General features: G+C 47.3%; 1 protein-coding gene across 2 annotated transcripts in view; it reads left to right on the top strand.

Moving 5' to 3' along the window:
- The window catches only part of LOC307217055 (major facilitator superfamily domain-containing protein 8-like), a 45,829-nt gene extending 19,488 nt beyond the window's left edge, over positions 1-26,341 (top strand). The window contains exons 5-13 of one of the 2 annotated variants that reach the window (XR_013839381.1): positions 7,383-7,462; positions 10,200-10,512; positions 12,111-12,184; positions 13,149-13,232; positions 15,616-15,745; positions 17,560-17,682; positions 20,153-20,283; positions 20,406-20,551; positions 22,947-26,341. Coding sequence is in view for 1 of the 2 variants with exons in the window: in XM_079978071.1 (XP_079834197.1) it covers positions 7,383-7,462; positions 10,200-10,512; positions 12,111-12,184; positions 13,149-13,232; positions 15,616-15,745; positions 17,560-17,682; positions 20,153-20,283; positions 20,406-20,495 (1,025 nt within the window). In the remaining variant the exon portion in view is untranslated. Of the gene's footprint in view, positions 1-7,382; positions 7,463-10,199; positions 10,513-12,110; positions 12,185-13,148; positions 13,233-15,615; positions 15,746-17,559; positions 17,683-20,152; positions 20,284-20,405; positions 20,787-22,946 lie in introns of those variants that run through there. The other variant, XM_079978071.1, reaches the window with a different exon arrangement.
- Positions 26,342-26,671: the final 330 nt, after the last annotated feature.

Raw genomic sequence — 26,671 nt, 5'->3', positions numbered from 1 at the left:
GAGGAGAGAGGATGCATTTTCTGCTCCGGCAGAGGCAAGATGTTTTTCTGTAACCTACCAGCTTTGAAATGTAAATAAAGCAATATAGAGCATGTTGGCACGTATTCCTCATCATTCCGCTGTGCTTGAGACACTGCAAATCAACAAGCCACACCCGGTTACCCACCCTTATGGTTTCACCCTCCCTCCTATTTCTGTCTGCTTGCTTCTTATATTCTTCTTTGGCTTTCTCTAAGTTGAGTTGGAGCTGACGGTGGATCGCTTCCATCTCTTCAACAAAATGTTCCGCCGCCGGTACACTCCACCTCTCCCCTCCTTCTCCTGGAAATGCCCGAGGATGACACCCATAATTTGCCAGAAAGGGACTCATCCCTGTGGACACGTTCTCCACGTTGTAGGCAAATTCTGCCAGAGGTAACTTGTCTACCCAATCATTTTCTCTGTCCTTTACACAACACCTCAGATATTGTTGCAACACCCCGTTTGCCCTTTCTGCCTGCCCATTTGTTTCTGGGTGTCTGGCGGTGGAAAAACTTACCTCCACGTGCAGCAAGCTCATTAGCTTCCTCCAGAACCTGGAAGTAAATTGTTTCCCTCTGTCACTGACCACCCTCAAGGGGGCGCCATGCAACCTGAAAATATGCTTTACAAACAACTTTGCGGTTTCTTCCGCTGTGACTGCATGTGAGCAGGCTATAAAATGGCACATCTTAGTTAATAGATCCACCACCACCATGACAGCAGTTTTTCCGCTGGATTTTGGCAGATCTGTCATAAAATCTATGGATACCATCTCCCATGGTCTTTCTGGTGTGGGTAAGGGTTCTAATAACCCCGCTGGTGCCAGCCTCTCTCCTTTTGCTCTCTGGCACCTGTCGCATCCCCGGACATACTCCCGTACATCTTCCCTTACCTTGGGCCACCAAAACTCCCTGGTAACTAACCACATGGTTTTGTGCTGCCCGAAGTGCCCCGCCGTGGGGCTGTCGTGTAACTGTCTGAGCACTCGGCCTCTTAGTTCCCCATCTGGTATGTAGAGTGCTCCTTTGTAATACAATTTTCCGTTCTTTTCCTCAAAACCCCCTGTGTTCTCCCCTGTTCCCCTGAGTTCCCTGAGCTTTTCTTGGGCGTATTCATCGTTCTCGGTACCCTCCACTAGTTCTCTTTGCCCCACCAATGCCGCCCCACAAACCCAGTGGTCCTCGGGGATGATATGTCTTTCCTCCGCCGCTCCCTCCCCCTCCAAGTACTCAGGTTTTCTGGAGAGAGCGTCCGCCCTGACGTTCTCTGGCCCTGGCATGTAGCGAATTTCAAAATTGAACTTGGAGAACTCTTGCGCCCATCTTACTTGTCTCTGGTTCAGTACTCGGGCCGTTCTCCAGTATTCTAGATTTTTGTGGTCTGTCCGCACTTGAACCTTGTGCTGCGCCCCAATCAACAGGTGTCGCCATTTCCGAAACGCTTCATGGATGGCGAGTAATTCTCTGTCGTACACTGTATAGTTCCTCTCGGATTTGTTCAACTTCCGCGAGAAGAAGGCACACGGTCTCCATTCTGACGTATCTTTTCCTGGCTGTAGGAGCACGGCGCCCACCGCTCTGTCTGACGCGTCAGTCTCCACTCTCATTGGCTGCTGCAGATCCACATGTAAGAGTTGTTCTTCCGAAGCGAACGCCCTCTTTAACCTTTCAAACGCTTGCTGCGCTTCTTCCGTCCAGACAAATTTCTTCTTACTGCTGAGACAGTCCGTGATGGGCGTCGTTAAGTGGGCAAAGTTCTTGATGAACTTCCGATAGAAGTTTCCGAAACCCAAGAACCTTTGCACGTCTTTCTTAGTTTTCGGTGGTTTCCATTCCAGTACCGCTTGAACCTTGCTAGGATCCATGGCCAGCCCCTTGTCTGACAACCGGTACCCCAGGAATTCCACCTCTCTGGCGTGAAACTGACACTTCTCCAGTTTCACCCACAGCTGGTTTTCTTGCAGTTTGCTCAGTACCTCTCGTACATCTCGCACATGCTGCTCCTCATTCTCTGAGTACACTAGTACGTCATCTAAGAACGCTACGCAGTTCTTGTAAAGCAATGGTCCTAGGACATGATTCATGAACGATTGAAAAACGGCCGACCCCCCCCGGAGGCCGAAGGGCATAACGAGGTATTCAAAGGCCCCCAAAGGGGTGAACATAGTGGTTTTCCACTCGTCTCCCTTTCTCATACGTATCAGGTTGTACGCCCCCCCTTAGGTCCAACTTGGTAAAAATCTTCCCCTTCCTCACCCTGGTCAGAATGTCATCGATCCTGGGCATGGGGAAAGCCACTGGTTCGGACACAGCATTTAGGGCCCGGAAGTCTATGACCAATCTCGGTTTATCTGTATTTTTTTTGTCCACAAAAAACACTGGGCTACCCCCCACCGCTCGTGACTCTCTGATGAACCCTCGCTTGAGGTTTTTGTCTATAAACTCCCTTAACTCCTGCATCTCTCTGTCTGACATTGCATACAGCTTGCCCACTGGCAACTGTGCTCCTGGGAGTAAGTTGATTTGACAGTCAAAGGGTCTGTGTGGGGGTAGTTTATCTGCTTCTCTTTCGCTGAAGACGTTAGCTAAATCGGCGTATTGTCATGGTACCCTCCCTGGGTCTATTACTTCCATCCTTGCTAGCGTGGCTTGGGTGCCTACTTGGCTCTCCCTCTCCGTGCAATATGCCAGGCAGTGCGCTGACCCAAAGGAAACCACCCTCTGGTGCCATCCCACTAGCGGATCATGCAGCACTAGCCAGCTCATTCCCAAAATAATGGGTGCTCCCCCCAAGGTGGCTATGTTAAACGCTATCCGTTCTGTGTGCCTTGCCACCCTCATTATCATGGGGACCGTCTGCTGGTTAACAGCTCCTCCCAACAACTCCCTCCCATCAATCGTGGTCACCTGCAGAGGGTTATTTAAGGGGATAGTCTGTATCTGGTGTTCGGCTGCAAACTCCTTACTCATAAAGTTGCAGGAGCTGCCTGAGTCCAATAGAGACTTCACCTTTAGTGGGCGTCCGTTTGCCAGCTCTAGCAACACCTCTATTACAAGAGCTGGTCTTGGGGGTTCTGGCGTGGGCACATTCACTGTTCCTTGGCCTGGCTGCTGTGCCCCGATGATGGCAGCCAGGCGTTGGCTTTTACTTGCTCCTTAGCTCCCTCTGCCTCCCCCCCAACAGCTCCCGCCATTCCTTGCCATTCCTTTCTTTGCGGACAAACTCTGGCAAAGTGACCTGGCTGTTGGCAGAGAAAACATTTCTTGGCGCCTTTTCCCTCCTTCTTCCGCCCTTCACTGGGGTTTGAAACTGCGCGCGCGCGCGTGCTGTTCCAATTTCCATCGGCTCTGCTGGCAGGGAAGGCTGCTCTGGAATCTCTGGAATGCGGAAATCCCTCCAACGCTCCCCTTTCCCTTCCCGCTTCTCCAGGGCTCTGGCCTCCTGGCGTGCTCCTATGGCCAGCGCGGATTTAGTCAGATGGTCCATAGACTCCGCCCTGAGCGCACGGGAAAGTTCGTCTTTCACTGCCGAAGATAGTCCTTCTTCGAACAGCATTTGTATCGGTTCCGCTGACAAATCCCAACCTAACTTATGGATCAACATGGTGAACTCAGTCCAGTACTCACGGACAGATCGGTTCCCTTGTTTACACGCCATTAACTGTCTGCGCGCCACTCCCTGCTCAATCTCGCTGGAGAACATCAGATCCATGGCGCGAAAAAACTTCCTTGTGTCCTTTAGGACCTCATTATTGGCTGCCATTAGGGGTCTCACCCAGTGTTTCGCCCCGCCTTCGAGATGGCCAATCACAAACGCTACCCTCGATTCCTCATCAGGGAAATCATCAAACTGCAGATTGAGGGCATATTGCATCTCTGTCCTAAAGGCTTGATAGTTCCTGGGATCACCCCCAAACTTCTGCACCAGTCCTGGCACCTTCCTCGAGAGTTGGGTGGCTTTTCCCTTTTCTGCATCCTGAGCCCTCCTCTCCTCAAGCCTAGCCGTTTGCAGAGCTAACTGGACCTCCAACATCCTGTACCTTTCTTCCAGGCTTGGACTGGCTGCAGCTGCTCCCCCATCTCCGGCTCCGGCTGGGTTGCTCATGATGCCTCTCCTTGCGCAAGCTGCTTTCAGTGACTGTCAGATTGCTGTGATGGGATAATGAGCTGCTTGTGCGTAAAAGCTTGATCCCTCAGAGATTACTCAATGTAGTAAATCTCTGCCTTGAGCGGAGCCCTTTGGCATGGCTCCGTCAGTCGCTGGTAGAATCTGACAGTGGGTGTTTGTGGAAACGTTTCCAACATAAAAGCTGTTTAACGGAAACGCGTCTCCTGGATTCTCTGCGTGACAGTTTCCGGCGAGGGACGGGGGTCCCTAAAGGGGGTCCTGATACCTCTTCACTGTTCTCACTGGAAGTATCCCAGAGCCTCCCCTCCGACTCCCTTTCCCTTGGAGCTCCTGCTCCCCCCCTACTGGTTCCCTCTTCTGCTGCAGTGTCTCTGGTATTCTCCGGGAGCCTTTCCACCACCTGTTCTTCCGATGGCAGTTCCCTGACAATAGTCTTGCTGCCGTTGTTGCGTACAAGAACAGTTTATTATCTTGTCTATTAATATCCTCAGCTACAATGCCAAGTAAAAACGCTTCTGTTTTTTTTTAAATAAATGTATATTTCAACATCTTTTTCATCTCATTATATATAATTTCCCAGAAGCATAGCTGTCAATGTTTCCCCTTTTTAAAGGGAAATTCCCTTATTCTGAATAGGATTCCTCTCAAGAAAAGGGAAAAGTTGACAGCTATGCCCAGAAGCTTTTCACTTTCCTACATTCCCACCACATATGATAAAAAGTTCGTTCTTAGAGGAGAATTTTTTTCAAATATAAATAAGGTGGAAGTAAAGAAAGTCAAACATCATTTCCCATCTTGCTTTGGGTTTCGTTTCATTTCGACAAATCAAATTTTGTTCTGTGGTTTATTATTAATATTTTGAATTAGATATGTTTAGGGGTACCAAAACCTTTTAAGAGCTCAGGTCCTCTAAAGGTTTTCATCCTGCCCTGGCTATGCATTTCCCCCCTCGAGGCTTTCTGTTATTACCATACCTCCCTGGATGTTTGTGGAGACACAGGTGAAAAGCAAATGTAGAGATCAGTCCATTTGTGGACCAATTTTCCAATCCAGACCATTTGTTTAGTCTGCAATTGCCACGGAGAAGACGGAACATGTGGAGGATGTGACTATCAAGGGTTAACATCTACAGTGGCGGATCTCTGCCTCTGCTATCAGGGGCAGCATGTCTCTGAATCCTAGTTGCGGGAATTCACATGTGCAGAGAGTTCTCTTGCTCTCCGGTCCTGTTTGTGCTCTTCTCATTGGCATGTGGCCGGCCATGGGGAGAGCAAGATGCTGGGACAGATAATTATTTAACCTGACCCAGCAGGTCTCTTCTGATGCTCTGAAGAACAAGAACATGCAGATTAACTGCTTGGTATGGCATAACATGCTTGCTTTGTTTCATATGGAGCAAGCGGGAGGCATAATCATCAGCCCTTCCCTGCTTAACCAGGAACAATTTATTTATTATTACAAAATAGCGTGGAAGCTTTCAGAGCAACAAACTGGGTGCAGTGCAATTGTTGCAGTTTGAAATGCTCACACAGAGAAGGAGAAAGGTGTAGGTTTTTTTAAAGGTGCAATACAAATGAAGGCTTATTTGGGCTTGTTTGTAGACCCAGTTCCTTGATATCCTGATGTAGCAAGTGCCTCTGCATGGAAAAGCAGTGTTTCTTTTCTTTTCATTTCACTTTTAATTTTTATACAGCCTTTCTATATTGTTGTATACAAGGCAGCTCACAAGCTGAAGAAACCATAAAGTTTGCACACCTTATAGCAGTGTGATCCAGTACAGAAATGTCATCGTGAAAATGTAACATTAAAATAAGCAAGTTACAGCAAATGAAGTAATACTCAGCCATCCATTAGAATATAATAGTAATATATAATAAAATTAATATAATAAAATTAAATATCAGCAAATAATAACTAAACAGAAATGCATTCTTAACAATTACAATCAATAATTTCTAAACTATAATCTATAAAAGTAACAGTGCAGAAAATAACAATACAAAATTAAAAGCAAAGACACACAATGTATAATTTTTTTTTTTTTAAATAAGAATAACCCCCAAACTCTCCTCCTCTTGTCCCAGCTGCTTCTGCTGTTCCTAAGTCATGGTCTGGGAAAGGCTGCTAGGGCTGGAGGGTTGGGCAAAGCAGGTGGGAAAAGCCATTGTCTGGTGGCTAGCACAAAGTCTCTTTCTCCCAGTATGTGCCTCAGCCTTGCAGATTAGCAGATAAAAGTTTCCAACCTTCTAAAAGGCAGTTGTGTTTCTGATCTGGCTTCAGAGGAGAGGAGGAGCCCCTCTTCCACAGCCAGAAGTGTAAAAGAACATACAAAGACCCTGCTTGGTCAGTGCAATTTGGGCTTGTTTGTAGTGGTCCATCCCAGCCACCATCCTGGTCTCACGGTGGCCGGCCAAATGTCCATTGGCAACCTGCACCTCTGCTTGAAAGAATTGCTGCTACTGAGAATTGTGTGAGAGTGAGTGGGCAGGTTGGTGATGGAATACATGGAACTGGCTGAGATGACTGGCAGAATCCGGGACCAAGGAGAAGAGTCGGTGGAAGAAGATTGGAAAAAATTTAAAGTCTATCTTCAAAAATATTGTAAAATTAAGGATTGCTAGAAAGATGTTGGGAAAAGAAAATTATGTGGTTTTAGTAGAAATGATATAAAGGATTAAGTAAAAATGAATTGGTGAAAGAGAGAATGTAAAATTATAGTATATTAAGACAAACTACAGTATTAAGATAAAAACAAGGTTGGAAGGATTTGCTGAAATAACAAATTGAATTAGAATACAAAAATGGGAGGTGTGAGGAGGTCAAGGAAATAAGTAAAGGAAAGAAAGCTATGTAAAGGTTCGATTTGTTCTTTTTTAATTGTTTGTATTTTTTCTGTCTTTTTTATTTTTATTTTTTCTCTTTTTTCTTTTTGTAATCTTTAAAATTTGAATAAATATTATTCTAAAAAAAGAGAGAGTGAGTGGGCAGGTCATGCCGCAACAAGCTGAACATGGAGGTTGCAGCCTGCATGGCTCAGCTGGTTAGCACATGGTGCTGATAATGCCAAAATTGCAGGTTCGGTTCCTGTATGAGACAGCAGCATATTCCTGCCTTGCAGGATTTTGCATGATCCTCAGGGTCCCTTCCAACTCTACAGTTCTAAGACTCTAAGCTTTTGTACGTTGCTGCCATGCTGCTTTCAGACACCTGACTTGCCACTTTTGCCCCCCCAGGGCCAGCTTGTAACCTGTTCCTGCGCCTCTGTAACTTCCAGGTGGGGCCCTTCGTGGTCGACAAGTTCACATCGCCTGGGGTGAGTAGAAGCACTTTGTTAGAAACTATATATAATCCAGCCTGGTGCATTTGATCCCGTGGGTGAGGCAAGCTCCTCTCCACAATGGTGCAAGGCCTGGCCCATGGATGAGGCAGGATGAGGCCCCCGTCTTGAGCGGCAGGAGCCCCAGAGGTGGTGCCCACCTTGCCTTCGCCGCCTGCCCATTCCAGCAGCACTGGCTTCCAGTGGGATCTCACGAAACACCTGAGAACTTGCAAAGGAAACCTTGCCGAAAGTTGGCCCTGCTGCCAGCACTTTGCGGGCAACCGCTGTGCAATGCAGGTAAAGAGAGGCGCCCTGGTAGCAGCGGGGGGGGGGGGGGGAACGGGGCCGGACATTTCTCCTCAAGCGACAAAACAGGATGCACCGCCCCTGCACATGGCTGCTTGGTGGATTGGGCAGGATGGGCAACACCTTTTCAGATTGCAGGTAGTGTAGAAAAGGAAGATGTCCCTGCGACTGGAAAATCAAGCGAATCGGCTAAAGGACTGGGTTGGAACCGTTGTCCCTGGCACACTAGACTTCTATGTGCAGGGCGTTCTCCTGTGTGGGGGATCATTTAAATGTATCAGAATAGTCCCAAAGTGGTGCAGTTCCTGCCACTTTATGTCAGGAGCTCGTCCTACACTCGAGTAGGACCCTGGCAGAGACACATGCCCGACTGGCATGTTCTCTCCCTCCTGGTCTTTCGTTTGGGAGCTTCAAAAGCTTTCTTCCACCGGAACATCACAGCGACCGATGCCAACCGACACCGGCACACTTAGGGATCCGCAGAGTTTGCGCATCATGCGTGTGACAGACCTCAGCAACTCAGCATTTTGGCTAATCTACTTTATTTACATATAAACACACACAGAGCACTGCAACATGGCTCCCCCCTCTCTCTCTAGCATCAGACAGCAAAGAGAATAAACAAAACAAAGGACAATAGTCCCATTTCACAGAACTTAGTAACACAAACATCCAGTCTCCCTCACTTCCCACTCTGTGGAGTCAAAACATACACCGTCATGTGAAAGACAAAAATCCCATGACTGCAATCATGGAGCAGGAATTCTAACACTTTATTGCTGCCTAATTCTGGTGCAGATACACCCAGTCTAACTTTGGGAGGAGTTATTTGTCTTTGTAAGAGGCTGGAGGAAAGTCAGAATGGTTATGCTCTTACTCTGTGGCTGGAAAACACTGGAGGGGAAGAATCAGCCACCTGCCCCCAACTATTCAACTTTTTAATTATTATTTCATTCAGTGTGTGACAAGGCTGGCAGAGCATTGCGAGAATTCAACAAAAGAGTAAAAGAAAAGCATTTGAGCCCGGTCAGGTGTCAAGTAAAGAGATGAAAGATAAAGGGAAAAAAATATCAGAGCTTGTGTAAAAGAGGCAAAGTGGCAGTATTCCAACATAAGACAGAAATAGGGGATCAAAGACTCATATAATCAAAGCCAGCACTAGATGAAATCATATTTGGATGGAATGTGCCGACTGTGTCATTAAATAAGGTGCAAAAATAATCGCCAGGCAGCTGCAAAGTCCCAACAGATCTGCTTCCTCTCTGAGAATCCAGACTTAGTGAGTGCATTTCTTTAGATGCGGCTATAAATAAGGCTTTTAAAACCCCAGTTTGTAATAGACTTCGTGGAAGTGTCCTAGTCTTGAGCTGTTAGCAAACGAGTTATCAGTATCTTTTCTCCCTAATATTGTTCTAGCTGGAAATTTGCAAAATTATATGTGGCATAGAGAAAGAGGATACTGAGATGTTTTTCTTCCTCTCTCCTAACACTAGAACTGGGGTAGCCGTGTTGGTCTGACGCAGTCAAAATAAATAATAAAAATATATATATATTTTTTTTATTACTAGAACTGGGGGACATTCAAAGAAGCTGAATGTGGGAAGTTTCAGGGCAGATAAATGAAATTATTCTTCATGCAGCACATTGCTAAAACTATGGCACTCGGTCCTGCAGGAGGCAGTGATTACCATCAACTTTGATGGCTTTAAGAGAGGATTAGAGAAATTCATGGAGGCAGAGAAGGCTATCGATGGCTCCTAGCCACAATGGCTATGCTCTGCTTCCACAGTTGGAGGCAGCCATGCTTCTGAAGTATCCCAGTTGCTGGAAACCTCAGGAGAGGAGAGTGTTCTTGTGCTCAAATCTTGCTCACTGGTTTTCCCCAAGCATCAGGTTGGCCGCTGTGAGACCAGGATGCTGGACTAGATGGGCCGTTGGCCTGATCCAGCAAGCAGGCTGGCTGTAAGTCCCTGTGTCCTTTTAAATATATATATATTCTTTATTTTAAAAGGGTGGATCCAGACACGGTGTGTGTGTGTGTGTGTGTGTGTGTGTGCGCTATAAATAAGTCAGGAACTAGATTGTTATAACAAAAGAAAAATCTCTATGGAAAATCGTGTTTTAAAATTTCTTGCTCTCTGGCGCCATCTGGTGTTGCATGTTTATAGCACATTCAAATCGCTGTTTTTTTTACTAAAGCAGCTGAGTCCGTAGAAAGTATAGTTACAAATAGTACCCATGCAGAAAAAACAAAACAGAAAAAAGATACTGTGTACATTACAAAAAAAAGGGGGGGGGCTTGTTGTTGTAGCAAACCACCCTGTGATCCTCCGATGAAGGGTAGCACATAAATTTAACAAATAAATAAATGACGGTTCAGGGCGATGCACTCATGCTCAGGCTTTTCTTCCCTGCACTCCTTCAGATCTTCATGTGCATGGTGTGGCTGCTTCTGCAGATCATTGTTGCGACGCTGTACTATGACCCGCCGCCGCCGCCATTGGGGCACTCCTCAAAGGCCCCAGCGGCGGCTGAGCGGGACGCTGTGGAAGAGGAGGAGGAGAAGCCTCTTGTGCAACATGAGGAGGCAGCGGAGAGCAGCAGTTACGGCAGCACCTCCGCGGAGCGTCGGGAAGCTGTTTCGGGTGATGAAGTTCGGTATGTGCCCAATGGGCACTTGGCTGATGAAGAAGCCTCTTTGGAGAAGACTCCCGCCTATAATTTCAGCTCCATGACAGGTGAGGTCTCTTCCGTGGTGGGTATGGGGCCATCAAAGACAGGGGACCACATTTCCTTCCAGGCAGACTCGCAGGGGCCACATGGCAGTGGTGGGCGGGGCCAGAGGCAAAAGTGGGAGGAGCAGTGGGTGGGGCTTTTACCTTTCTGCAGTAGACTAGCGTCTACCCACCTCTCTCTGCCCTCACTGCAGGTGGTAGTAATAATAATAAAATTTATTTGTACCTCACTCATCTGACTGGGTTTTCCCAGCCACTCTGGGTGGCTTCCAGTATATTTGTTGTTGTTGTTGTTTAGTCATTTAGTTGTGTCCGACTCTTCATGACCCCATGGACCAGAGCACGCCAGGCCCTCTTGTCTTCCACTGCCTCCCGCAGTTTGGTCAAACTCATGCTGGTAGCTTCGAGAACACTTGTCCTCTGTCGTCCCCTTCTCCTTGTGCCCTCCATCTTTCCCAACTTCAGGGTCTTTTCCAGGGAGTCTTCTCTTCTCATGAGGTGGCCAGAGTATTGGAGCCTCAGCTTCAGGATCTGTCCTTCCAGTGAGCACTCAGGGCTGATTTCCTTAAGAACGGATAGGTTTGATCTTCTTGCAGTCCATGGGACTCTCAAGAGTCTCCTCCAACACCATAATTCAAAAGCATCAATTCTTCGGCGATCAGCCTTCTTTATGGTCCAGCTCTCACTTCCATACATCACTACTGGGGAAACCGTAGCTTTAACTATACGGACCTTTGTTGGCAAGGTTCCAGCATATATGAAAACATAATAAATAATAAATCATTAAAGATTAAAAAGCAAGACACACGGCTTGGGGGAGAGCCCTGGGGGCCAGGTCTATGGCCACATCTGATCCCTGGGCCCGAAGTTCTCCATCTCTGATCCAAAGCTTGCCCTACAAGAAGACACATGGAGAAGACTAGAGCTGAGCCTCCCTTTTCTGGTCTGCAAGTTCAGAAAGTTGGCATGTTGGAGGATGCTGCCTCAACTTTGTCCCCCGTCACCACCTCATAAAACAAGCCAATCAATTTCCAAATGTTCTGGTGGGGACATAGTAGCTCTCGTGGCAGAAGAGGGCCTTGAGAACAGAACGTCTTCCAAGGAAAGGACAAAATTGGAGGCAGGCAGGGGCAAAGTTAAGGTTAAAGTTAAGTTTCTTAAAAAAATAATTTTACAGGTCCTTGTTTCTCAGTTTGATCCTTTTACCTGGCTTTGTATGTTTCATGGTATTTTATGCATTGTGACTTGCCATTATTTTTTATTGATTACTGCTTAACAATGCTTTATTGTTAAGTGTAAACTGTTTAATTATTATTTGCTGATATTTAACTTTACTGTTAACTATTATATCCTAATGGATGGTTGAATATTGTTTCATTTGATATTAGTTGTTTATTTTAAAGTTAAGTTTTTATTGTGACTTTTTTGTGTTGGATCAGATTGTTGTGAGGTGTGCAATCTTTGTTGTTTCTTCAGTTTGCGAACCACCTTGTGGTATAATAATATAAAAAGGCGGTATACAGATTAAAAGTGAAATGAAATAATGTCCCGTCCAGCGTTGTTTTGGCTCTTTTGTGCCTCAACGAGATTTGTCATTGCAGAGTACTTGAGGGAAGAAGTCGTGGTTCTGATGACAGCCCAGTTCATTACGCTCTTCAATCAAACCGCCCTAGAGGTAGGTGACATTTCTGACGTGTTGCATGCTCAGGCAAATCCCATGCTCATTGTATAGATTGTCCCTCTCCCTTCCTGGCTGGTTCTCACACTACTTATCCCTTTGGGAAGCGCCAATTATTACTCATTATGTCTTTGTTGTTGGTATTTGTTTTGTTTCCCGCCCTGCACCTCAAGTCCTCCCGGCTGCATTTGGAGCAATTTGTAACGCAAAATTAAAATCTGTGCCAAGCAATGAGGTCAAAAGAATAGGGTGGGTCCTAATTTATAGGCGTCAAAGGCCAGAGAGAAGAGGAGCATCTTCAGCAGATGACGAAAGCTGTACAGTGAAGATGTTAGGTACACCTACAGTCACTCACGGATGCATTGTTAAAACTGTGTTTATGGAAGACAATCTTACTCGGCTATGAGTGATTGCCAAAGAAGGGGAGGGGGCGCCACAGCTTAGGAGCTGCCCCAGAAAAAGCCATCTCCCAGATCCCCATTTCCTACGTCTCTTTAGTAGTAGTAGTAGTAGTAGTAGTAGTAGTAGTAATTTACTATTTATGCCCCAACCATCTGGCTTGGTTTCCCCAGCCACTCTGGGTGGCTCCCAACAGAACATTAAAAACACAATAAAAAAAAATCAAACATTAAAAACTTCCCTAAACAGGGCTGCCTTCAGATGTCTTCTAAAAGTCAGATAGTTGTTTATTTCCTTGACATCTGCTGGGAGGGTGTTCTACAGGGCGGGCACCGCTACCAATAAGTCCCTGTGCCTGGTTCCCTGTAGCCTCACGTCTCGCAGGGAGGGAACCGCCAGAAGGCCCTCAAAGCTGGACCTCAGTGTCTGGGCTGAATGATGGAGGTGGAGATGCTCCTTCAGGTATACTGGGCCGAGGCCATTTAGTGTGGTGGTGGAACATAAAAGGGACCATTGGTTTTCCCTATGCTCCTGGATGCTCACGTATGTTTTATTCCTCTAGACGATGGTGACCCCAATCACCCAGAAGTTCTTGAATTTTGGGGAGCTGGAGAACAGCATCATGTATTTCCTCTGCGGTGTGGAGGTGAGTGCCAAGACCTATGGCAAAGAGCCCTCAGACGAGGGACCAAGGTGAGAGTATCCCTCAGGGTGCTTTCTTCCCCCCTCCTTAAAATGTGATTTTGTCTGACTTCTTCAGAACTGAAAGTTGTTTTTGAGGGAGACGTCAATTTCTGCAATGTGTATATTTGTTTGTAAGTGTGATCCCTGCCCAATTTCTCCAACTGTTGCCGCTGGTTAAACAGGTTGGGCAGGCTTTTAAACTCTATGCAAACCGCCCAACCTGTTAACTTTGAGAGAAAATGTGATAAGGTTATTTACCACAAGCCACCCCTTTCCAGTCTCGGGGTGGTGTGAGAAGAGGTATCTAGCCCTGGTTACTCATCTGGTTAGTGATACTAGAGAGGGAAGCTAGTATCTAGTGTCCTAATCATTGGAAACTCAGTGTGGTTAAAGAGGACATGTTTGGGGAAAGCTGTTTTGCTTTAAGCCACTTCCTCCAAAAGGACTTTGAAGGGGTGTCCCCCCCCCCGTGACAGCTGATTTTATTCATCCATTCATTAAATTCATATACCACCCCTCATCAGAAGATATCAGGGCAGGTCACACAATAAAATCCAAGATAAAACACAAGCAAACAATTAAACCAAAACAACAACAAAAATAATTGCTCCCACCCCTTCCCAGGCTGTAAGATATTAATCCGCCAAAGGCCTGGTAGAAGAGGAATGTTTTCACCTGGCACCTAAAAATACATACAGTGGTACGTCTGGTTGTGAATGGGACCTGTTCCGGAAGCCCATTTGCAACATGAAAAGAACGCAGCCCACAGCGGCGTGACTTCGCACACACTGGTTGCGATTCGCCACTTCTGTGCATGCGTGTAACGTCATTTTGCGCTTCTGCGCATGTGCAAGCGGCGAAACCTGGAAGTAACCCTTTCTGGTACTTCTGGGTTGCCGTGGGACGTAACCTGAAAGAACGTAACGTGAAGCGGACGTAACATGAGGTATGACTGCAATGAAGGCGCTAGGCGAACCTCCCTGGGGAGAGCATTCCACAAATGGGGAGCCACTGCAGAAAAGGTCCCGTTCTCGTATTGCCGACCTCCAGACCTCTCATGGAGGAGGCACACAAAGAAGGGCCTCAGATGATGAGTACAGAGTCTGGGATGGTTCATGTGGGGAGAGGTGGTCCTGCGGTCCTGAGTGGTGCTTATATCTTTGAAGGTGAATAGGTGCTGGAAGAGCAGCTTCAAAGGAAGGTGCTGTTACTGCTGATTGACAGGCTGGTTATGACAACCTCCTTTAACCCCCAGCAAAATTGGGTCACCTGTCGTCATTATGACATTGCCAAAGTTGGCTACCGGGAATAAGGTATTGGGAATCCAGTCCATCAGCCGGATCCAGTTCTTTATCCCTACTTTCACATCTCCCACTCCCTGCCATGATTCATTTTCACCAAGTGTCTGATAAACTGATAACTAAGGCTTAGCTATTTTTGTGGGCGGTGTATGCACCTCTTGACTGCTGTATGTGGGTCTGCCCTTGAAGACAGCTTGACTTTGAATCCAGGGTTATATAATGCTGGGTTTTGGTTGACAACAATCCGTTGCCAAGACAAATTCAAGATGCTCATGACTGTTTCCTTCTTAAAACATATCTTTACAGGAATTTTTAGTATGGGGAAAAATATTATGATGCATATAGCAACAGGCTATCAAGAATTTAAAACCAGGATAAGTGCAAACTAAGGAAAAATCACCTGGAAAGAGTAACAGAAAAATATATAAATGAAAGAATAAGGAGTGTTTGTTGCTGTATTGTGTTTTTACTACTTTTGTTGGGAGCCCACCAGAGTGGCTGGGGCAACCCAGTCAGATGAGTGGCATAATAATAATAATAATAATAATAATAATAATAATAATTAATAATTGGAATTATGCCAAGCAAATCATTAGACCTAATACAATGGAATAAGGATTTTCAGTAAGAAATGTTGCAATATGTCATGGTAAAAAAGTACTGTTCTTTATTTTATATTAAATGAATTTTTTAGTTATTACTTCACTTTATAAAACAGAACACTTACAACAACAAAGGAAAATTAAAAGATTTTTTTTTTTTAAAAAAAACCTATAGCATAGACATGCCATAGGAGTTGTTGGACATGAGTTAAAATAATGCAGTCCAAGTAAAGACTATCAGATCATCAACTATAGTTCTTGATTTGCCAGGCCTGGGGATGAAGGTTGTCTTGAAAATGATGGTTCTGCTGTATATGTTAAACCTTTAAGGTGTACGCAGCCTCCTTCTCGGTAGAAATGCATAGGATTGCACCGTTGATGTTTAGTCATGTGAGAAGTCTGTGATGCTCAAAATGGCCGTCTTCTCTCCCCCTGCCTTCAGGTCATTGCTGGCTTCTTCCTGGTGCGCTGCCTGAGCACTCGCCTGTCTGACCGCATCCTCTTGGTCCTTGGCCTGGTCATCTGCAACATAGCCTGTGCTTGGTGCCTGTTCTTCCTGGTACGGCCCCGAGGTAACGTTGCTCAGCTCCTGACAAGACACGGCCAAGGTCCTTCCATGGTCCTGTTGATCCTCTTTGGTGAAACTGGTATCCTTGATCAACTCCATGCCTATGCAAAGTGTAAGCCAGCTCTGGCAGAATTCCCAGTTCCCATGTTGCAGTTGGGGCATTCTGCAGCTGGAATGAACCAGGAGAGCAATAAGAAGTGGTTCCAGAGCCAGGAGTGTTGAGATTCCTGCTTTTCCTGGGGTTGGACTAGATGCTCCTCGGGGTCCCTTCCACCTCTACAATGCTATGATTCTATGACCTGGGAGCCTGGCGCTGCCCTCCAGATCTTTGTCTCAACCTTGAAACTCTCCTTGGGCCAAACCTGACATCCCTCACTGGCCCTGCTGAAATGCTTCCTGCATGTTTTGATGGAAGGTGTATGGGTGTGTTTAGAAACCAGATTACAGTGCTACCTCTGGTTGTGAACCTGATCCGTTCCGGAGGTCCGGCTGCATCCCGAGGAATTCGCAACTGGAGGACCGCTTCGCGTGCACATGGCGTGGTTTAGCGTCTCTGCGCATGTGCGCGGCACGTAGAGTGCTTCTGCACATGTGCACTTGGCGAAACCCAGAAAAATACTTCCGGGGTTTGCCACGTTCGCATCCCGAAGTTTCCATATCCAGAGGGATACGTAAGCGGAGGTACGACTGTATTGTACAATGGTAAAATTTGCTTTAGTTGCTCCTCCCACTTTTGCCTCTGGTCTGCCCACCACTACTATCTGGCCCTCAGAAGCCTACCCAAAAGGGAATGCGGCCCTTGGGGTGAAAAGGGTTCCCCATCCCGGATCTAAACAATTGGCTGCCAACCACAACATGGTAAAAGATGTGTTTATTTGTTTGGGTAGCCAATTCTTATCTCTTTGTGCCTCCCCGCCCTCTTCTGGCATCCATCTGTCTCTGGAGACAATGGAGAAATGTGCCTTTGGGGGTGAGGTCAAACTGTTGGAGACTTACAGTGCCTGCTGTGTCTGTAGAGACTGATACAGGAGAGACATGTTTTGTTGCAGCTGGGGCAGAGGGTGGGGTCTGCTTGTGCTGCTGCAGATGCACCAGGGCATTTCTTCTCTCTGCGCTCCTCCCAGCAGTCATTCCTCACCTGGCCACTGCTGTGGATGCACGACTTTGACTGCCTCAGATCTTTAACGTGGGCTTTGGGGAGGGCATAAAACCCCTTGACTTGTGTGAGAGAGGCAGATGTAATTCCATCTTCCCTGGAGGTGTAAAAATACAGCTCACCTTAGCCCTTCAGTTCACCAACCGTGTGACTTTGGTCTTTGGTTCATGCACTGACACTGGGAGGTGAGTGAGCATCCTTTGATGCAAAATCCATAGGTTTAATTCTTGCCCATGCGGCTTGGAATGCAACGGCTGTGCCTGATGTTACGCCTCGCCATTCAAAAGGCCGCCAGGTTGCTTTGGTGCAAGGCCTGTTCAGACATACCCCGAGCATCTTTCCCTGTGTGGTGCATGGCTGCAGCATGAAAGTGGTGATGCCATGCATATGTGAATTGCAGATCTTATGGCAATCGCGTCGGACAGCTCCTTGTTTTCTCCAGTGCGTCTGTTCACACAGACAAGGGACGGGCATGTGTGCACAAGCTGATCCCTGCCCCCTCTCTGTGTTTAAGTGGGCTCCATCGAAAACCTTCCACTGGAGGCGATGGGAGGAAATGCCTTTCACCCTCAGTGGTCCCCTCGCACATACAGATCATCCCTTGTTGCTCTCCATCACCTCGCTCCTCCTCCTTACTGAGTTCTGTGCTTTGCTTCTTCCAGGAACCTTTACCATCCTCCTTACGGAGTTGGTCGTGGGCGTTTTCCTGCAAGTCCTGGGCCTTCCCTTTGTTGCAGTCTCCCAAGTGTCGCTCTTTTCTAAAGTCACGGCCGAGAGAACACAAGGTAAGGCTGTGTCTCAAATTTTAAAGTTCGGAATAGAGTACAGCGGACTCTTGGGTCACAAACGTGATCCGTGTGGGAGGCACATTCGCAACCCACAACGCAGTGTCTGCGCACATGCGGGTTGCCATTCGGCGCTTCTGTGCATGCGCAAAGTGCAATTTAGCGTTTCTGCGCATGCGCGAGCACCGAAACCCGGAAGTAACCCGTTCCGGTACTTCCGGATGCGGCGTGTCTGTAACCCGAAAACGCGTAACCTGAAGTGTCTGTAACCCGAGGTATGACTGTAATTTCTTTGGAAGACAATAATCGGGCATCCGCCCAACATGACCAGTCCAACAAGCGAGGTGTGTTAGAACTGTTTCACTTCAGGCTGTAGATGGGGATGCCACTGTTTTTAAAGCTCGTGTGTGTGTAGTTAGAAAACAAATTCTGCATGAAGGAAACAATAATGGACCAAGATAACTGGGAATAGAATCTCACCCTATTAATCTAATTTTATAGCTTGCAGGGAGTGTTCAGAACTGGCATTCTCTTCCTTCAGCCTGAAGTAATGCAGTCCCAAGCTGACACCTCAAGGCTCTACTCATGTTCTGCTGCATGTTTGTATTGAGCCATGTGCACACGTGTGTACACATTGATATGTACTTCTAGTCTTGCATCATCTACTTTCAAAGAAGATTTATCTCTGTGTGGTTCTCCATGCCTTCCTACAAAGGTAGCCACACACTCTTTGTGCTGGAGAAGGAATCTTTCAGTGCTCAGAGCACTGGATAGTTACAGGATAGTCATGGTTTCTTGGGGATGGGGAGAAAGGAACTCTTCCTTAAATTCTAGCATTCAGTGGCTAAATAGTTCCAGTGTTGTTTTATGTCATGGGTGGATCCTTTGGTCTAGTGTGGTGCTAGAGCTCCCCCCTTGATCCAAGGTACCTTAACTGCTATGCACCAGAATTGCGATTCCTGCATTGTGGGGCGCTTGGGCTAGATGACCCTTGTCACTCTCCTGATAGCTTTCTGGACAGGTGGCATCAAAGCAGAACTCTGCCGATACAGGAACACAACCACCTGCTCACTGAAAGCTTCATATTGTGTTTAAAGCCAACTCGGGGATAGATTGGTCCAGGTGAACTATCTCAAAAGGTCTAGCATATCTCCCTCTGGCGTGGCTACCAGAGGGCAGAGTGTCTTATTTCTACCCGGATTTCAGTTTCCCAGGCTAGTATTCGCTTCCTGATCAGGCTGCACTTTCCTGGGTCCAGTTACTGTGTGCGACATTTGCCCTCTCCAGCACTTGTTTGTAAGGCTTGTTTGTTGGCTGGTGTTGGATCGCTCTGTGGCCTGATTTCCCTTTTTTCTTTAAAAAGAAAAATGTTCTGCCTCTCGACACCCTCCACTCCTGAGAGCAGCAAAGCATTGTTGCAACATCCTTCCAGGCTTGGGAAAATGACTCGCCTGGGTTTGCTCTTTCTCCCTCTCTGTGCGCTTGTTGGCTTGTCAAGTAACGGAAGTGAAATTGCAGTTCTGTCTTTGCCACTGCTTGCGGTTGGTTGACACGGAGAGTTGTCTGAGGCACAGCAGGCTGAAGGAGCAGCCAGGACTTTAGATGAAGCAAACACACAACCCAAATGGAATTTGTAACGAAGAATGGGCACTCGAGCTCATTTCCTCCTCCTCTTCCTGTCTATTTTCCTTTCGTGCCGTGTCTTTTTATTGTAAGCCTGACAGGGAATGATTTGCTGAGAAAAAAAAATCATTATCAAACCAAGTCAGTCTTTTAAACTTTTTGTTTTTTTATCACACCAGTTGTGGTTATCAGTGGGCGCATTCGGTTGATTATGTTCTCATAAAGTTTTCTGTTTCTATCAACATTTCCCCCTTTAATAAAGCAAATTCATGGGAATCCAAGATCTGAATCATTTTTTCTTGGATCTGTGCATTCCATTTTAGCCTTCTATTTCCAAGTATCAGATAGTCCGTTTCATCCAATAATTTAGGAAAGGCAGGAGAAACAAATGATGTCAGAGATAACTCAAGTGGAAAGTGGTCACTTTCAGCTCTGGGAATTATCCTGAAGGTATCTCTGTTAATTGGCACATTATTAGATGTTAGGATATAATCTATGGTGCTAGTAAATCCTATGGGGGGAGAGAAAAGGAAAATAACCCTCTTGATCCCCTTGAGCGTGCCCATTGCATAACAAAAGGTTATGCTTAATTATAAGTTCACAAAGATATTTCCCAGCGCGGTTAGAGGTGGTGTCCATTGCTGCTCTCTGACAGATTTCAGGTTCATCCTCCAAGTTTAGTCCAGATAATATTGTATTTTGTGGGGAAACAAGGCCAATCCGGGCATTGAAGTCGCCTCCCAAAACAAGCCAAGGGCCTTAAAATTTTTTTGATATGGGAGCCTTTTGTGGCAGGACTGAAGACACTGATAAATATTCTTTAATATGCTTTCTTCTTCTTCCACAGGGTTCAGTCAGGGTCTCCGTCGCTCTGTAGGGGGCGTGGCCACCATCCTTGGGCCTCTGTGGGCTGGAGGCTTGACCAACAACTTGGACGTCATGCTGGGGGTGATGATGGGTCTGCTAAGTCTCCTCACGGTGAGTGCCCAGTGGCCTGGCTGTGGAACTGCATTCTGGGGTCACAGTGAGACCTCCCTCCTCCCTCCTCCCTCTCCCTCTCCCCAGCCCCACTGTGCTGACTCACTCTTCTTCTCTGGCAGATCATGGTGGGGCTCTCATATGCATACCTGGTGGAGCCGCCCAGAAGGTACGTGTCATCGCAAACATCTGAAGATGAATGCAGCTCATGACAGCCCCATCGGATGGAGGTGCTTCTGAAGGAACAGAGAAGGTCCTGCTCACCCAGGTGAGAGCACATGTCTCCTCCACCATCACCCTGGTCTGATGGTTGAGCGTGTGGCTTCTCAAACTCCAGCAGCCAAGTGAGGCCTAGAGAAGCTGGCGATGGAGCCTTCCTGCAAGGAGTTGCAGAAGAAGAATCATAATAAAAACAAAAAATTATTTATATCCTGCCCTCCCCAGCCGAAGCCGGGCTCAGAGCGGCTAACAACAATAAAAGTAACACAGCATTCTAAAATCAATTCATTCTAAAATCAATTCAGAATCAAATCAATGGCAACCATTGGGCTAGAGTTCTATGAGGATTACCAAAGGAGGGGGTCAGACTGTACCTTGGCCAAAGGATTGGTGGAACAGCTCTGTCTTGCAGGCCCTGCGGAAAGATGTCAAGTTTCACAGGGCCCTAGTCTCTTGTGACAGAGCGTTCCACCAGATCGGCACCACAGCCGAAAAAGCCCTGGCTCTGGTTTGAAGCCAGCCTAACTTCCCTGTGGCCTGGGACCGCCAAGATGTTTTTGTCTGAAGACCGTAAGGTCCTCCGTGGGACATACCAGGAGAGGCGGTCCCGTAGGTACGAGGGTCCTAGGCTGTATAGGGCTTTAAAAGGTTAAAACCAGCACCTAAAACCTGATCCTGTACTCCACCAGGAGCCAGTGCAGCTGGTATAGCACTGGGTGAATGTGATCCCACAGCGACGACCCCGTAAGGAGTCTTTCCGCGGAGTTCTGCACCTGCTGGAGTTTCTGGGTCAGTCTCAAGGGCAGCTCCACGTAGAGTGAGGCAACGGTGGTGGGGATTGCTCTGGTGGTCTTTCTACTAGGCATGTCTGCATAGTGGTTTAAAAAAATGTATTATTGAGTGTACACACACACACACACACACACACACACAGAGGCACGTACCTGGATTTTGTTTGAAATCATTTTCTGGTTGTTATGCAGGACAACGAAGAACATGTACACCTTTGGCTGGGCCAGACAGATAACTTGGTTGTGGTCCCCTTTTTTTTTGCAATATGGAACAAATGGTCACGTTTGCTAATACGGAAAAAAAACCCACCTTTAAAAACACCACTCATAAATGCAAGAGACTTTCCCCCTCAATAAGTCTTAATTGTGATAATTGAGGTTGTTTTGGTGCTTGCAATTCCATGTTTTCTTATTGTTTTGCATATAAGTTGCACCAGTACGTACATTTTGCTCTATTTATTAAAATGTTTTTTCCCTGCGTCTGGTCCACATATGAAACTTTGCCTGTGGAATGCTACTGAATCTGAAGCTCAGTTGCTGAAGGTGTCTACTGGTTACAAATCAGGAGACCAGACATAGATGATGTGGAACTTAGCAAGCTGCCTTATTCAGAGTCAGACCATTGGTCCATGTAGATAAGTATTTCTCCACATGGACTTCTCCACTTGGATATGCTGGGGATTGAACCGAAGACCTTCTGCATGCATGTTCTTCTGTATGAGACAGTCCTTTCGCAATGACACCTAATGCTGTGGAGCTAGACTATGTTAGGGGAATTTGCAGTGTGGCAATATTTGCATTGCTATAATCCCAAGGTAAAGGTAAAAGACCCCTGGATGGTTAAGTCCAGTCAAAGGAAATGCTGTTTGCCTTCCTTCCGCAGCAGTACCTATTTATCTACTTGCATTGGTATGCTTTCAAACTGCTAGGTTGGCAGGAGCTGGGACAGGGCAATGGGAGCTTACCCCATCGCACGGATTTGAACCACTGATCTTCCGATTGGCAAGGGTGGTTTAGACCACAGCACCACCCGTGTCCCCACCCCACTATAATCCCAGTGGGGTAGAGAGGAGAGGGAGGAAGCACAGCTGCTCTGTTTTTGGTAGCACTTATAGTTCTGCCCCTAAACAACTGTTAAATTCCTAGGAGCCAGGGATGGGGGAGGAATTCAGTTTGGTTCACATTCTAATGTGAACCTGCCTAACAGCAGCATCCTGGGTGGTTGTCACTGTGCGAAAATGCATCATGTCCCCATATGTGCTAACAGTAAGGAACCACAGTCTAAAGGCTGAGGTTAGCAAGACAAGATGCAGATGAGCAAACAGCAACGAGGGGCTTAGGTTCTTGTTCCAGTTGGGGATGAGGGTGGAGGCTTCATTCGTTCAGGGTGGTTGAAACATTAAAAGGAAGGATTCCTCCAAACTGGGCTGCAGAATGACAGCTGCAGTTCCATGTGAGCAGGTGCACAAATTCCTTACGACATGTATGTGTTAATAAAGGTGGAACTAGAAGTGGCTGACCAGCAGTGGGACCTTGGGATCATAGTGAAGATGTTGACCCTCAGATGTTCTAATATGGAGTATGGGAAGAAGAGACTTGTGTCCCCCAAGGAGCCTGGTCTGCCTCATTCCTGCTTCTGTCCTTTCCCTGCAGGTGTCTCTTTGACTGGTGCTGGGCACCCCTGGCTGGATCCCGGTTCCATGTTGCTGCTTTCCTGCTGGGATGGGGAGTGGGAAAGAACTTGTCTCCACCCATTGAGCAAATCGCAGCTCAGCCACCAACTTGTGCTATTTCACGTTCCTCCTCCTGTCACCCACCACCTGGCCGAGGACTCTGCTCCATGCTGCCACCTAAGAGCAAAGAGTGCCATCTCCTTCCATGGCATTCCTCATTTTTTAGCCTGAACGGGGCCTGGCAAGCCATGGAACCGGATTTGTGTTTGGATCTGGACTGCTGCCTGTATGTGGCCACTTCCAGTTTCTCAAGGTCCCTCTTCTTCACCTGGGGTCTGTGGGCACTATATTAAAGCTTGCTTCATTCCAGGGATGGGGAACCTGCTGCCCTCCAGCCATTGCTGGACTCCAGTGCCCATCAGTCCCAGCCAGTGAGGCCAGTGGGTGGTCATGGATGATGGGAGTTCTAGCGTGGCAATATCTAGGGGGTCACAGTTTTCTCATCCCTACTGGAAGTCTCTGCATCTCTTGGCGCTGCCCTCTCCCTCCCTTCTTCTCCGCTCCTTCCTGTAGTTGTTGCCACCAAGTGGCACCTGGCGTTGTTTCCTTGCAATATCACACATGCAGGCAGTGGGCAAGGGGGCCAGCTGCCCTGCTTGCAAGGTGTGACCCTGGGCCTGTTTGGCGAGAGGCACCGGAGCGTAATTGAGAATCATTCTGCATCCTGGAGGTTTGGGCTGCGTTCAAACAGCGACCCTGAGCAGAGACTTGCAAGTTAATCTGTCGGTGCTGCCATTTAGGGACTGAGCTGCGTCTTGAAGGGTGGGTTAACACTGGGCAGCTGTCCAGAGTAGCAGGTGTGGCTGTCATTTCCATCGGATAAGGATTTGGTGTCGGGGGAGTGCTGAACCTTGTGGCTCTCCAACCCCTGCTACTCAGAACCACATATCCCTCGCCCCAGCTCCAAAGTTAGAAATGAGCCCTTGAAATGTCTTTTGGGAGGGGCTACAGGGGAAAAGCAAGGGCTAGAGGCAAAATTCAGGGCCGCCCCTCCAACTTCACTGACTGTTTCCCTTACTGCAGTGGATCCAGACGGTAAGAATGCATAAATACTAATCCGTTAGTACTTCAGTCATTATTTATTTAGACACTTGATATATGCCTTATATTTTAGAAAACCAACCAACCGCTTACACTTCCTCCTCCCTTCCTGCTTGTTATTTTTGTGATGACCTTTGGTTAGCCACACAACCACACTGCTGCAATAATTAATCCCACTGAAAATGGTCACTAGGAAATTTGCACGCTCAGACTTGCATTTATTTGAAGCATTTTTAGTTCACTCTTCGTATGAAAAAGGTCACCCGGAGTGGGTTAAGGAGAATAACCTTCCCTACTCTCAAGGTTGCAATCTTAAAAACATGACACCAAAGAAAAACGATTTCTTTTTCTTGTATGGGGAGGGGTGGGAGGAAAGACTCAAACTCAGCTTAGTTTACAAAGTTCTAAAAATGGCATGCTGGCATGGAAGCGGCTCAAGGAGAGGCAGAGCTGATGGAGTGACACTGCTTCTTTTCCTTCTGCTTCTATGAGCTCAGTCATAGAACTGTAGAATTATAGAGGTGGAAGGGACCCCGAGGGTCATCCAGTCTGACCCCCTGCTGTGCAGGGATAGCTGCTGCCAGGAGACAGTTGAGAGAGGGAAGATCGAATGGAGCTGACTTCTCAGGAAAGGGCAAACCAAATGATTAAGGAGAATAGCAGTTCCCCTAGGAGGAAAGGTTGCAACAGTTGGAACTTCTTAGTTTAGAGCAGTGGCTTTCAACCAGTGGGCCGTGGCACCCTGGGGTGCCTTGGATGATGGTCAGGGTGCTGTGGACAACACTGGCCTCTCTCCTTCTTTCCTTCCCTCCCTCCTCTGATGCCTTCTTGCGTTTCTGCCTCCCAAAGGCTTGCACAGCTGTTTGTTGCAGCAGCCCTGGCTACAAGGCTGTGCAGGCGAATGATGCCTCTGGGGCTGGCCAGGGAGTGCTGGTTGCCAGGAGCTGAGGTGGCCTTGGGATAAGCAAGCAAATGGGTGATGTAGCCTAGCCAGCCAGCCCGCCAGCCTTTGCTGTTGGGAATGGACGGACGAGCCCCAGGCCCCTGTGGGGCAGTGTGAGGAGACAACTCTCTTTGGGACAGGGAGTGGGGCAGCTCAGAGACCAGGGGTGGTAGCAACAGCTGCCTGGAGGACTCCCGAGGGAGAAGAAACTGAAGGAACACTCCACACAGGAGGGTGTTCGGAAAAAAGGGTTGAGGGGCTGCCAGCTTTGCAGGCAAGGGGTGACATAACTGGGCTCCTGAGCCCCACAGGGGTGCCACAAAAAGAATGTAGTTGGTCAGGGGAGCCATGGACTCAAAAAGGTTGAAAACCTCTGGTTTGGAGAAAAGACCCACAAGAGACGACATAGTAGAGGTTTATGAAGTTAGGTGTGGCATGGAAAAAGTTTTTCTGCTCTCATAGCGCCTGAACATGCGGACATCCAGTTGGTAGCCTGCAATTGTTGTTGTTGTTGTTGTTGTTATTTGACTGCCTGCTGAGTAGCCTGAATTTTCATGCTGGACTTGGAAGGGGGAAGCCTCATCCATAGCCTGCATCAAAATGCAAGCTGTGAGCCTCTCAGGGCATTTTAAATAAAAGTATTTTACCAAGTGGGCTGGTGGGTGAAGGTCTGATGATGCCACTCCTCTTATTTGCTTCAGTTCTGTGCTGGCCAGCAGCTCCTCTGGGTAGCACATAAATCGAGCAGGTCAATGAGGGGGTAGCACAATCTACCCATCCCCCACCAGCCTATTCACTCACCTGCATGGAGTCCCCAGTCAACTATGGCGACCAGGTGAGTTGTGAAATGCAAAGCTACCTTCCAGGGAATTTCATCCTGTTTGTCAAGTTTGAGCTGCGTGAGAAGCAGCGGCCCTGAAGGAGAGATGTTCCATGCAATATCACTGTGCCACGTGGTATCTATGAACATGATGGTGCTCGTTGTGTAACACTATTTTCCCTACGTGGAGGTGGGTTTGGGCAACTTTTGAAATGGCTTCTCTGATAACAATTCCCCACCGTGCAAATAAAAATGGCTTGCACCATGTGGCAGAGGGAGAGCGAGAGTGTTCATGCACTTCACACAAGCAGTCCGACATGTGGCGATACTTCTCAGCGGTTGGGGTTCAAGTGACGACTGCACTGCAGCCTCTGTGCCCAGATAAGCCCTTTAAAGATGCCAGCACAGGATTCCATCCCAACAGTCTTTCCATGTGTCCCAATTTCTTGCGTTTGTGTCTCTCTCTTGGATTTCTGTACGAACAACAAAAATAAACTGACACTCTACTGAAGCTGCCTGAGATAATTTAATACTGTCTATAAAAGGCTAGATGAATGTATGAAACTGCCTCATCTCTTGAAGGCAGCTCACTAGTTGCTATCATTGAATTTCACCCATGGGCAGCTGCTGGAGACTCAGGTAGCTGAGAGGCACCATTTAAGTTTCCAATATACCCAGCGAAGGTGTAGGGGCTTTGCAAGACACATGGTCACCCTAGAGGGGAGGTACCAAAGGATTGCCACAAAGGGAAGTAGCTGAAGTTTAGCTTGCCAACCTTGATGGCTGCTGAAGAAATACAACCTGTGCTGTTAATAATGATTGTGCAACCCGTACAGCACAT

This window comes from Podarcis cretensis (genome assembly GCF_951804945.1).
Source record: "Podarcis cretensis genome assembly, chromosome: 5".
NCBI classification, from domain to species: Eukaryota; Metazoa; Chordata; class Lepidosauria; order Squamata; family Lacertidae; genus Podarcis; species Podarcis cretensis.
This window is presented reverse-complemented; position numbering and strand designations above follow the sequence as displayed.